The 14,380-nt window shown below is 39.4% G+C and overlaps 1 protein-coding gene across 1 annotated transcript in view; it reads right to left on the reverse strand.

The window, feature by feature from the left end:
* ppid (peptidylprolyl isomerase D) overlaps window positions 1–3,596 on the reverse strand; it is a 50,560-nt gene extending 46,964 nt beyond the window's left edge. The window contains exon 1 of the mRNA XM_043674007.1: window positions 3,435–3,596. Within this exon, the coding sequence (XP_043529942.1) occupies window positions 3,435–3,519 (85 nt within the window). The 5' untranslated portion in view covers window positions 3,520–3,596. The remainder of the gene's footprint in view (window positions 1–3,434) is intronic.
* Window positions 3,597–14,380: the final 10,784 nt, after the last annotated feature.

Consider the following 14,380-nt stretch of genomic DNA (forward strand, 5'->3'; position numbering starts at 1 on the left):
AAAGATGCTAAAGAGAACAAGTCAGCCAGAAATATCTGTTGAATCAGGGATCCTTTTTTCTCCAGCACCTTTCTTTGACCAGCAGCTTTGAACAGACTGCTTGCTAAGACCAAACCAAGTAAAAAAACCCTGAACTGGGAGAACTGCCAACTCCCCTTTCATTTAAAAGAAACCTAAAAGCATTTTCCCTGATTGTTGCCTTAGGCTATATTTGTTAGCCACTAGTAAAGTCCCTGAACCCAGACAAATCGGAACCTCTGTCTTTTGCAATCTCTCTTAAAAAACCAAGGACGAGATAACCTTGCTAAAGGAGCAGCGTCATCACAGGAACCAACATATAAAAAGAATAAAAAAGAGACAGCGCATAAAGCAAGAGCATTGGGGAGTACTAGAGAATGGAATATTTCCATATTAGATCATTGCAAACTAAGAACTACAGGGAATGCAAAAACAGTGTGTACGCAAATGTACAAAGTACTGTATATTAAGTAAAGTCAGCAAGCTACAGGTCATGTGGGAATATGAAGTTATGGCAATAATTGAAACATGGCTTAAAATTATTACAATGTATGAGGATATAAATTGCTCAGAAAAGATTGAGAAGAAAGAAAGGGGAATAAAATGATAGCCTAATTACAGGAAACGATGCAGTTTTGGGAAGTAGGGATGTCCTTAAGGGATCAAGGACTGATATCCTTTTAGTTTCTCATCTTGAACCAAAAGGTATGATCATACCACATGAGGGTATTCAAAAGACATCTAATTAGTGAAAGAGACAGAACAGCAAATCTGCAATTAACTAACGAGATGTGCAAGAACTGAAGTGATAATACTAGTTGTATTTTAATTTATATAGTGTTTTGGTTAAAGGACATGAGGGGAGAAATTTCTGAAAAATATTCAGGAAATCTTCCTTGAGTAATATATCCTTAACTCGATGAGAAAGGAAGCATTGCTTAATCTGGGATTGGGAAATAAGGTGGACCAAGTAGTTCAACTGCCTGTAAGGTAATACTTGGGCAACAATGATCATCACACAAGGTTTGTATTAGTAATTGAGAAAGGCAAAAAATGATATAAAGTACAACATTTAGATTGAAAGTGAGTCTTTTTTTACGTAATGAACTTGTCTAGACATGTATGACACACCTCTAGAGCAGATGGAACTTGAAGCCAGGACTCCTGGCCTACCATAAATGAACAACAAATGATTGTTAAGTAAAAGCTGTTTCAGTTCCAAACAAGATATATTCAAACAAAGACAAAAAGTAGAACCAGGACAATCCCCCTTGGATTTTGAGGAAAATAGAGATTACGATTAAACATACTCCACATCAGATCAGTGAATTTGTGTAGTGAAAACCAGGAAAAGTACAATAAACTGAGAGTAAGATTGGGAAGAAATTAAGTGTTAGCGTAGTCACTTGTTGCCTGAAACACTTATAAACCTTTTGAGCAGATCGCTCTGTTTCTTGAGATTCTTACGCACTTGATGCAACTGCAATACGCCAACTTCTGTGAACAATCAAAGTTTTATAAAGCAAGCACAAGCTCTGGAGGAACTCTTGACACACTTCGCAATGCTGGCAGAGCCGTGTCAAGAGATCTCTCTGAACAAAGGAATAGTCCTTTCTTTATACAAGATCTTTACATCACAATCAGTAATGCCCACAAAACAAACTTCCATGCCACTCAAGACACAATGCAGTGACTTAATCATTTCCACAAACTGTAATGTAAATCATTCCTTAATGGCAAGATGTGGTGTAAATCTTTTAACTGCAGGGAGTAGTCAGAATTTTAACTGCAATGTTCTTATTGATTCTGAATAAGGGATGATAATGTAATTTTTTTTACATTGTACCTGCAAGACAGAGAAACATACCACCCTACCCTCAGGGCATCCAATTTCTTGAAGGTCAGCAGAACAAATTAACCCCTTAACATCTCACCTCTTTTCTGATCACTTACCCAGTTTCCAACTTCAAAGCTCTTTGAGATCTTTTTCAACTTACAACCTCTGATTCCCTCAGCATTCTCATCATCCTTGCCTGATGTGGATCAATGTTTGGCTCTATCTTCTTCGTACTTAAGAACTGTTGATGAACCATTTGCACACGGAGTACTGACCAAGTGAGAGCACAGCAAATTGCATCTCATATACAGCACACTGTTTACCCTGCAGTTTGAAACAGCTATCCCCACTCCTTTACTATTCCTCATTGCCCTGATTCTGTTCCAATACACAATTATCTTTTGAAAGTTACGATTAAAGTTAAAACTACTCTCTCTACAGATCATAACTGGCATACAATACCTCTGATTCTTTTCCCATTAACCTGAAATCAGTGTCCTTCTGGGTGGAAATACAATATTTAAAGAGAAAATATCACGGTCCTCCTTCTCAATTGAAGGCAATGAATCCAATTATAGAACTCCTACTTTCACCCTAAATGAAATGTGCTATTCAGCACATGCTGATCATTACATCTTTGATCTTACTGGATTTTTACCACTGTATGTATAAATTTACCGAGGCAATAAGGCAGCCGAATACTGACTGATGTGCATTAAACTAAATGACAAATGTTTTATTGACAAAACATTTGAAAATCAGAGGAGGTATCGTGATTCTTGTTACAGTACTACTCAGAGTTCCCGAGTGTATTCACGCAAACTAACTGGTCCAGCAGTTGAGGAAAGCGTACTTATAAACTGATCAAAAGGAGTAGCTAAAGCGAACAACTGTCTGGATTTAAAAGCAAAACGGATGATTCCAGGTGGGTGCACGGTCAAGAATATTCTGTTAAAAATCACACAACACCAGGTTATAGTCCAACAAGTTTAATTGGAAGCACACTAGCTTTCGGAGCGACGCTCCTTCATCAGGTGATAGTGGAGGGCTCGATCGTAACACAGAATTTATAGCAAAAATTTGCAGTGTGGTCTAACTGAAATTATACATTGAAGAATTTCAATGCCCTTAATTGCCCATAATTTCAGTTACATCACACTGCAAATTTTTGCTTTAAATTCTGTGTTACGGTCAAGCCCTCCACTATCACCTGATGAAGGAGCGTCGCGTCGAAAGCTAGTGCTTCCAATTAAACCTGTTGGACTATAACCTGGCGTTGTGTGATTTTTAACTTTGTACACCCCTCCAACACCGGCATCTCCGAATCATGAAGAATATTCTGACTTCCTTTGGCCAAAGAATGTTCTGGAAACTTCCTTGGTCAAGGATGTTCTGGAAACTCACGTGGTTAAGGACGTTCTAGAAACGCCACCAAACAAGATTAGTAAAACATGAAGGATTAAGCGTGAGAAGATCTCGACAATACAGAGAGAAATGAGCAGGCGGTTGGAACGCGCTAATCCAGGCTCGCGCTGCCCCGCGCTCTCCGGCGGTTGGCGGGCAGCGCGAGCCGCCTTACCTGTCTCCCCCGCGATGCCGACGTCCAGGTAGACCCGCGGGTTAGCCGCCGAAGACGGCTTGACTTTCGGAGAGGGATTCGACATGACAACTGACCGAGCTCAAACCACCGAGGCCGGGGCATGTGTGTAAACAACTTCCGCTAGTCAACCGGACATCCGCTCTCCGCGGTACAGTTTGGAGTCGAGTGGTTGACTGGATAAGAATCAGACGTCAGTTTAAGTTTAAAACGCTCTGCCGAAGTAAATTGAGGCAATGCTCGGAATTAGTTAAAGATGGCGCTACAAGTTTCTAGCTTGTAAAGCCTTTCAGACGGGCACCGATTTTAGTTCAGAAACAGAGTAGTGGTGAAACTTAATAGGTCTGGCAGCAACTGTGCGAGAAAAATAGAGTTAACATTTCTATTCCAGTGACCCTTAGTCACTGGACTCCAGACATGTATAGTGCTCTTATGTTTTTCTCTCAAAGGATAGTGCCAGACCTGCTGTGTTCTCCAGTACACTCTGTTTTTGTTTCAGATTTTCTGAATCCGCAGTTCTTCGTTTATTTTTACATCTAAAGTGTTTTTATGCACTACTGAAGGGTTTTTCGTTCCCCACCCTCAAATCTCTCGCGTTACTTTTGAAATCCATCGCCACTCAACCGCCAGTGTTTTACCAGTTTTAGTTCACACTTCATTAATGCATTTAACCTACTGAATCCAGAAAGTAGAATTGAATGATTTATTGTCATTTGCATGTTACAGTGAAAAGCTTCAATTGTTGCCACAATCCTGTGCCATTTTTAGTAGTTTAAGCATAAAAAGATGTAACTGAAAAAGAGTCAACTTTCATTCCAATGCTTCCGCCATGAGTCTTGAAACGGTTCACTTACACCAGTGCTGCCTGCCCTGGACCTGCCAATATAGGGGTTGCCACTATTTAGACACCATTCCCTTCGCTGTTGGTCCCACCTCAACGCTGCCGAGCCCTATGCTGAACCCACACTTGCCCCACAACGAAAAATCCATGACTCTGCAGTCGCCTTGCCCATAATCAGGAGTCGCTGCTGTGGGCCCACCACGACCACAACCAGGAGTCCCTGGATCTGCTGCTGCCTCGATTATGCCAGGAGACCATGCTGTACATATCATGCTGCTGCAGCCGCTGCCTTGCTAGTGCTAGGAGTGCCTGCTCTGGGCATTTTGCAGTTAGGAATCTCTGGCTTTGCTGCCAACTGGGCACTGTGCCAACAGTTCTGCTCCAGCTACCCTCCTCAAAGATGTTGCCTTCCTGTCACCATCTTGAAGAGTCCGCTGCCATCGCCACCGAATGCTGGAGGAGCTTTGCTGCCATTGCCCTGAATGCAAGGAGGACATCCTTACTGCTGTTGCCACCACCATCAGTTGCCAGAAGGAGCCATGTCATCCTGCTGCTGAGCCGATGCTGCTGACTATGCTGACTAACCCACCATAAAAAAGAAAAACAGAAGAAAAAAACACAAAAAAGAGCAGAACTAAGAAGAAAGAAAGCAGATGGGAGCTGATGAGCCCCACACAAAAGCCTGCACAAAGCCCTGTTATTCCACCTGCCTAAACCCAGGATATTACTGGGAACAACTTGGGAGAAAACCACAAGAGCATTTCTTTAAATATTATGTTTGTTTTCAATTTCGTTGAATATTTTACATTTATTATGTGTGATTTACAAAATAGTGTTTAAACGGGTAAAAGCAAACATGGCAGTTTGATAGATTGTAATAAATTTGATTGCATATATGTTTTCTTGCTGCTGAAGAAAATAATCAACTTATCAAGGGTAAATTGCTGAAGATGCTGGAAATCTGAAATAAGTTGTAGTCTCTTTCTCTATTTTTAAGTCTGAGATATGAAGAGGAAGTTCTTCTCTGAGGGTATGAGTCTTTGCAACTTCTTGCCACAGAGAGTTGTGGGGACAGAGTCCTTGTGTATATTTAAAGCTGAGATTGATTCTTGATCAGTAGGCGGATCAGGATTTACAGGGAAAAGACAGGAAAGTGGACATAAAGGATGTTAGATCCGACATGATCCTATTGAATGATGGAGCAGGCTCAGGGGGCCATATAAGTTAGCCCTGTTCCAATTTCTTATGGTCTTAAAATTCTGAGGCAACAGTGCTAACCACTGTGCCACCGTGCCGCCCACAAAAGGATGTTAGATCTGACATGATCCTATTGAATGATGGAGCAGGCTCAGGGGGCCATATAAGTTAGCCCTGTTCCAATTTCTTATGGTCTTAAAATTCTCAGTGTGTCTAAAACAGCTTAATGTTTCAGGGCTGTGACATTTTATCAGCTGTGATAAGCTTTGAAAAGGAATTACCTGTGGCACCATCCGTACAATTGCATTTGGTGTAACACCTGTCCACTCACCTCATCCTTTCTCACCATCCAAGGCCCCAAACACAGCAGCAGTTTACCTGTACTTCTTCCAATCTAGTCTACCTATTTGTTGCTCACAATGCTTTACGTTGTTAAGAGCAAATACAGATTGGGTGACCACTTTGTGGAACACCTCCATCACGTCTGTAGGAATGTCCCTGACCTTCAGTTGCATGCCATTTCAATAAACCACCTTGCTCCCACACTAACATTTCTGACTTTGGCCTGCTGCAGTATTCCAATGAAGCTCAACACAAACTGGAGGAACAGCATTTCATTTTCTGCCCAGGTAATTTACAACATCTAAGACTCAATATTGTATTCCACAATTTAAGAATCTAATCTCTGGTGCTTTTTCTTACATCCCCCATTCTCCCCTGGCTGCGTCTTGTGTCTTTGGTCTCAGCAAAATTGACCCATTTTCTCTTTTTCAATTTTATATTTACATATATATCACCAGCACCACTACTTTTGTGTTCATCCAATATGACAATCACCAGTGTTTCCAATTAATTGATTTACAGGGCGAATAAAGGGCAGTGTAGCTGAAGAAATGAATTATTTTGTTTAGCTTCATCAAAGGCAAACTCTTGTGGATGCTCTGGGCACTTCTAAGACTTTTCAACTTCCCTCCTCCCCCTCTGTCAACTGCACAAAGCACACCATTTTCCAGTTCCTTTCAGTTTTAAAGATCTGTCTTACTTGGATTTGAAATGCTAACTTTATTTCACTTTTTATTGCAAAAATATACTTCATTCATAAAAATATGTATACTCTAACTGATTACAGAAACCTTGTCATTCTGTTCTGTATAATTTCTTCAATGAGGAAAAAGAAACAAATGATACATTGGAATTTTACATCCCATAGAGCTACCATGCAATTGCAAAAAACAAGGGCTTTTTTTTAATCAAGAAGAAAATATTTACATTGCGAGACAACAAGAATTTCTGACAACTGAACAGACCCCCAATATACTTTGGCAGAAAGACCTTAGACCGTCGTCTTCTATTTTTTAATTCCAGGAATAAAGTTGCATCTTTCCTAGGTTTACACCACTATTGCTTTGGTATGGCTTTCAATACACATTTAAAGCCATATATAAATTGTAACCAAAGTATTTGAAATGCTTTAGACCAAGTCTTTATTTTAAGTTAACTTTTCACCCATTCCACATTATGTTGGCAGAACTTAATTATATTTTGTACTCTAGTGAATATGAAAATGAGTTACTCTGGCATCAGAAAAAGACATCAGTGTAGAGAGTTATTTTACAATCGAAATATAGAAAATAGGAGCACAAGTAGGTTATTTGGCTTTTGTGACCACTCCTCCATTTGACGTGATCATAGCTGATCATCTATCTCAACGCAGAGTCCTGCTGAATACCCATACACCTGCCCTTGTTGACATTCTTAGTGACTGTAAATTTATTTCTTTCTTAAGTGTTTTTTTCAATGATCTCACCTCTGTAGCCTTCTGTGGTAGAGAATTCCATAGCTTTACCATTCTCAGTGAAAAAATTTCTCTTATCTTGTATCCTGAGACCATAACTCCTTGTTCTGCAATACATGGCCAGGGGAAACATCATCCCTGCATCCATTCTATATAGGCTTGCTATAATTTTAGACATTTCAATTAAATCCCCTTTCATTCTTCTAAACATCAGTGATTTTTAGACAAGTCACCAATTTTTCTTCATACGAAAACCCTGCCATCCAGGAATCAGTCTGGTGCATCTTTACAGCACTCTTCCATGGTAAGTATATTTTTTAGGTACAGCAATGAAAACCACATAAAAAATACTTCTCGGGTGGTCTCATCAAGACCCTGTACAACTGCAGTTAGATTTCCTTGTTCCTGTGCTCAAACCCTCATGTAATGAAAGCCATCATACTATTTGTCCTCCTAACTGCTTACTGCACCTACATGCTTGCTTTCAATGGCCAGTGTAGAAGGACAGCCAAGTTCTTTTGTGCACCAACCTTGTCCAATCTATCACCATTTAAATAATACTATGCCATTCTATTTTTCCTAACAAAGTGGACAAAATTACACTAATCTACTTATACTGCATCTGTCGTGTATTTGTGTACATATGTAACTTGTCTAAATTGCCCTGAAGCCTCTTTATGTGCTCCTCACCATTCCCACACTCACCTTGTTTTGTGGCATCAGCAAATTGAAAATACTACATTTGATTACCTGACCAAAATCATTGATGTCTACTGTGAATAGCTGATACCCAACCACTGATGCCTGTGGTATCACACTGCCTTCCACCCTGAAAATGACCCATTTATTCCTACTCTCTATTTCCTATTTGCTAGTCAATTCTCAATCCATACCAATATATTACCACCAATCCCACATTTCTTTTGCACAATTGCAGAAAAGTCACATTCAAATACATCACGTTCACTGGTTCTCCCTCATCTAATCCATTGATTACATCCTCAAACATCTCCAATATGTTTGTAAAAACAAGTTCCCTTTCACAAATCTATGCAGACTTTGCGTAATACTGTTGGTAGATTTAAGAATCCTGTTATCACACTGTTTATAGTAGACTCCAGCATTTTCCTTCCTCTAATGTAAGGCTACTCAAACTGTAATTCCTTTGTTTTCCTGCTCCCTCCTCCCTTAAATGGTGGTGTTACGTTTATCACACTCTTATATGCCAAGACTGTTTCAGAGTATACAGAGTTTTAGAAGGTAGAAATCAACAGATCCACTACTTTTATGGCCACCTCCTTAGCACTGTGATATGTAGATTATCAGACCCTGGCAATTTATCAACTTTCAGTTTCATTAATTTTTTGAGCACTTTTTTATGCTAACTTCCTTATATTCCTCCTTCCCAAAAGACCCTTGATCCCTAGCACTTTGAGTCACAGAAATGTACAGCTCAGAAACTGATAGAAACTTGTCCATGCCAATCAGATATCCTAACCTAATCTAGTCCCATTTGCCAGCACTAGGCCATATCCCTCTAAACCATACCTATTCATACACCCATCCAGATGTTGTGGTTCTGTTCGCCAAGCTGGGAATTTGTGTTTCATCCCCTGTCTAGGTGACATCCTCAGTGCTTGGGAGCCTCCTGTGAAGCGCTTCTGTGATGTTTCCTCCGGCATTTATAGTGATTTGTATCTGCCGCTTCCGGTTGTCCGTTTCAGCTGTCCACTGCAGCCACTCTCAGACAACAACTCACCAGGACGAAGGACCCGATACCCAGCATGAGCAAAACTAATGTAGTGTACAAAATCCCATGCAAGGACTGCACAAAACACTACATAGGACAAACAGGAAGACAGCTAACGATAGAAGCGCGTCACAGGCGGCTCCCAAGCACTGAGGATGTCACCTAGACAGGGGACAAAACGTCTGCAACACAAATTCCCAGCTCGGCGAACAGAACCACAACAATGAGCACCTAAGCTACAAATTTTCTCCCAAACTTTGAACCCATCCAGATGCCTTTTAAATGTTGTAATTGTACCAACCTCCACCACTTCCTCTGGTAGCTCATTCCATATGCCACTACCCTCTGTGTGAAAAGATTGCTCCTTAGGTCCCTTTTAAACCTTAAATCTATGCTCTCTAGTTCAGGACTCCCCCAACCCAGGGAAAGACCTTGTCTATTTACCCTATCCAAGCCCCTATGATTTTATAAATCGGTATAACGTCACCCCTCAGCCTCCGACACTCCAGAAAAAACAGCCCTAGCCTATTCAGCGTCTCCCTGTAGCTCAAATCCTCCAACCCTGGCAACATCCTTGTAAATCTTTTCTGAACCCTTTCAAGTTTCACAACCTCCTTGCGATAGGAGGGAGACCAGAATTGCACACAATATTCCAAAAGTGACCTAACCAATGTCCTGTACAGCCGCACCATGACCTCCCAATTCCTATACTCAATGCTCTGTTCAACAAAGGAGCTGCCCTTTAATTTCATGTACTTTAAGTTTTTGAACTAGATTGTCAAATACCTTTTGAATGTGCACATACATACTAACCATACTATTCTCATTTATTTTCAGTATTACTTCATCAAATAACTCAACAGAATTAGTTGAAATGACTTAATCTTAATGTTTAGTGGAAATGATTGTGTTGTAGTACTGTCACTGAACCAATAAACCAGAAGTCTGGGCTAATTCTTTGGGAGTATGAATTCAAGTCTCCCGTGATGCCTGGTTGAATTGAAATTCAATTAATTAATACAAATCTGTAATTGAAAACTAGTTGCAATAATGGTGCCATGATCGTCACAAAAACCCCTCTCAGGGGAGGAAATCATCTTTTGTTACTTGATCTGATTTACATATGACACCAGACTTGCAGCAATGTGGCTATCTCTTAACTGCCTTCTGAAATGGTTTAGCAAGCCATTTAGTCCAAGGGCAACTAGCAATGGACAATAAATGCTGGTCTTGCCAGTGATGCCCAGAACCCATTCAAGAATTATAAAAAAGAATACTGGTTTTTATTTCTAAGTTCCAATAATTTTGACGTGGATCAGTGTCTCCAAAAGTTTCCTCATTAACAAACCTGTAGTAGCCAGGTTTACCTTTTCTTTCCCTCTTCCACAACAGGTTGTCAGATCTCAAGAATCTTCATATACTGACACCACTCCCATTTCTAAGGAGGAGGGCAGGACAAGGAGCAATGTCCTCAGGGGGTGTTTTCTGGTGCTACTGGGGACAGTTTTAACTAGAATAGCAATGGATGGGAACCTGAGGAGGGAGAAACAAAAGATATAAGGTAAGATACAAAGTGGAATGCAGAAAAAATGGGAGAAAAACAAATGGGGCCAGAGTGGAAAATAAAGCTGACAAACAAGGTCAAAAACACAATTCTAAAGATTTTGTGTCTTAATACACAAAGCATTCACAAAATGCTAGCTGAATTAGCAATGCAAATAGATACAAATGGCCATGTGATAGTTGTGATTATGGAGACATGGCTGCAGAGTAACCCAAGGGTGGGAACTGAATATCCATGAGTATTCATTATGTAGGATGGAGAGACAAAAAAGACAAGGACATGGGGTGGCATGGAGGAACCAATGCAATAGTGAAGGAAAATATTGATTTGAAAGAATTGTGATGTGAAATCTGTATAAGTGAAAATAAAAAAACCAAGGAGCATTGACCTGTAGTAGAGATGCAAGGAAAGGCGTTAAGCAATAAATCATGGATGCATGCAATAAGGATACAATAATAATAATAGGTGGCTTTAATTTACATATAGATTGTACAAAATAAATGAGTAATTTTACTGTGGAGGAGAATTTCTTAGAGTGTTTACAGTATATGTGTTTTTATGCCAAAGAACTGGCTATTCTAGATTCGGTATTGTGCAATAAGAAAGGATTCATTAACAATCTTGATGTGCAGAATCTGTTGGAGAAGAGCAATCTTCATATGATCAAACTCTTTATTAAGAAGGAGAGTGAAATATGCAATCTGAAACTAGGGTCCCGAATCTAAGTAAAGGGAACCACAAGTGTGTAAGGTATGATTGGCAAGGATGGATTAGGAACCATGCTAAAAGGGTTGGTGGTGGATAGACAAAGGTTAATACTTTTTAAAGATGTGCATGAATTACAACAATTATTCATTCCTGTCTGATGTAGAAGCAAAAGAGGAAAAATGGCTCAATTGGTGCTTACAAAATAAATTAACGATAGTATTAGATCCAAAGAGGAGACTTGTAAAATTCTCAGGAAAAAACAGCAAGCCTGAGGATCTGGAGCATTTTAGAATGCAGCAAAAAAAAGGATAATGGTTTGATAAAGAGAGGGGAAAATAAGTATGAGAGTAAATTTGGAGACAACACAAAAACTGACCACCAAAGCTTCTATAACTGTGAAGAGGAGAGAAAGACTGAGTAATGACAAATGTAGGCCCCTTATAGTGAGAGGCTGGGGAAATTATAGTGGGAACAGAGAAATGTTAGAAGAATTGAACTTTGGTTCTGTCGTCACAGCAGAGGATACATATTATCTCATGGAAATATTAGGAAACAAAATGAGAGAATAGAATCAAAGGAAATCAATATTGGTAAGAAAATTAATCAGTGTGAGGAAATTTAATGAGTTAGAGGCTGCCAAATCATCAGGGCATGATAACTTAAATCTGAGATTACTGAAGGAAGTGGTTCTGGAAAATTTCGGGCATAAGCCCTTCCTGAAGAACGGCTTATGCCCGAAACGTCGATTCTCCTGTTCCTTGGATGCTGCTGACCTGCTGCGCTTTTCCAGCAACACATTTTCAGCTCTGATCTCCAGCATCTGCAGTCCTCACTTTCTCCTGGAAAATTTGTGGCCATCTTTCAGTTTCTGCAATTTGGGTGTGGCAAATGTAACCCCACTATTTAAAATAGGTGTGAGAGAAAACAGAATTACAGACCAGTTGGCCTACCATCAGTCATGGGGAAAATGTTAGAATTTATTATTAAAGACATAATAGCAGAACACATGGAAAACATTAGTGGGATTGAGCAAAGCCAGCATGGATATATGAAAGACAAATCATGATTAACAAATCCACCAGATGTAACTAGTAGAATAGATAAGGGAAAACAAGAGGATGTAGTGTAGTTGGATTTTCAGTCGGGCTTTAATAAGGTCCAAGTAAGATGTTAGTGCACAAAAGTAAATATTCATGGGCTATGGGGTAATATGGATTCGAAATTGGTTGACAGACTAGAAACAGTGACTAGGAATGAATAGGTATTTTTCCAAATGGAAGGCAGTGGTTGGTGATCAGTGCTTGGTGGAGAAAATGAGGTCTGCAGATGCTGGAGATCAGAGATGGAAATGTGTTGCTGGACAAGCGCAACAGGTCAGGCAGCATCTAGGGAACAGGAGAATCGACGTTTCGGGCATTAGCCCTTCTTCAGTGATCAGTGCTTGGTCCCTAGCTACTCTTGACATATATAAGTGACCTGGATGAGGGAACCAAATGCAACATTTCCATGTTTGTTGATGACACAAAACTGAGAAGATGGTGGACAGGTTGAACCGAAGGGTCTGTTTCCATGCTGTACATCTCTATGACTCTATGTCCCAACTGATGTTCTGGGATCTAGGTTTGAATCCCACCGTGGCAGATAGTGAGATTTGAATTTCTGTTTTTGTTTGCTGGAAAATAGGATTTGAAATGTAGAGTTTTTGTTTTCCCAGCAGAGACGTGTTGGCCCAAAGGCCTTTTATGTTGTATAGTCAGGATTGTGAGTTACAAGGAGGATGCATTGGAAACTTCAAGGTAACTCAGATAAGTTGTATGAGTGGGCAAATACATGGTATATGCCGAAAAACATGGATGAATGTGAAGTCAGACACTTTGATGTGAAAATTAGAGAGACAGTACTATTTAAATACAGGTAGTTTTTCTATAATGCAATGGTTACTTTCTTGTGCAACTCCATGTTATAGATAAATTGCACTTTAGAAACAGTGCTTAAAGTGTTGGTGATGTAATCACATTACAGCCAACACACATTTTAAAAGTTTGCACTTTAAAAACAGTGTCCCCAATTCGTCAATCATGTTACAGCGAATTCACATTAACAAAATGCACGTTGTAGCAGAACGACCTGCAATAGTATTGTTACGTCACAGGGAAAGCAAGCCAAACCAAATTAGTATCCCTGTCCCTGAATTCACAACACAGTAAACCTAAAACATTAAGTGACTCTCAAAATCCCTCAACTGTTCCTATTTAAGACTTTAGGAATAACAGATATCAGATACTGCATTTATAATTTAAATAAAAACTAACTATTTATTATTAATGTAATTTTAACAGATGAACAACAAGGCAATCTACTTCATATCTATGATTGAAGCCCAATTTTCCTTAATCAGAATGTACAACTCTCAAACCAATAGACAGAGTTAAGAGATAAAATATATGAAAAAGAAATTGCAATTTGCCAGTTCAACAGTTTCCTGACAGGTACCAGACAGTCAGAAATCCTTGGTTAATGGAATTGTTAACAGGTAAGTAAACTGTATGTTTTGCTTGAATTCCAAAGTCACTAAATCATGCGAGCCAGTCCAATAGCCTTCCAGGATTATTTACTCACTTCCTACAGAGGAGTTTTTTTTAGTAGAACAAGCAACAAATCAACAATTGTAGTAAAAACCAAAGAGAGAAAAACCATCTGCTCTTTTTTTTGTGTTTTTTGAAAAAACATATTCACAGTTTTAAAATCCCAGTCAGAACAGGTTCATGCTTTTATTCTTCTCTCTTACTATTAAATTACCAATACTGATTTGCCCTTGATTGACCAATTCAATATCCAACCAGTTGCTCAAGATCAACCATTATCCTGAGCCTAGAATACGTCAGTGCTCAAATGTTTCTAGTGTTCTTAGGACCATAATTAACCTGCAATTATCTTTCCAAGCCAGTTTTCATAAAGTTTATTAATTTGTTTGCTCTCCATTCCAAAATAAGCTGCTCCTTAAAGTTTGATTCTGAACTTCAGTTTTACAGTTCCAAATTAAAAATGAGAAAAACAAACTAATGAAGGTCTC

Source organism: Chiloscyllium plagiosum, chromosome 32 (assembly GCF_004010195.1).
Source record: "Chiloscyllium plagiosum isolate BGI_BamShark_2017 chromosome 32, ASM401019v2, whole genome shotgun sequence".
Lineage (NCBI taxonomy): Eukaryota > Metazoa > Chordata > Chondrichthyes > Orectolobiformes > Hemiscylliidae > Chiloscyllium > Chiloscyllium plagiosum.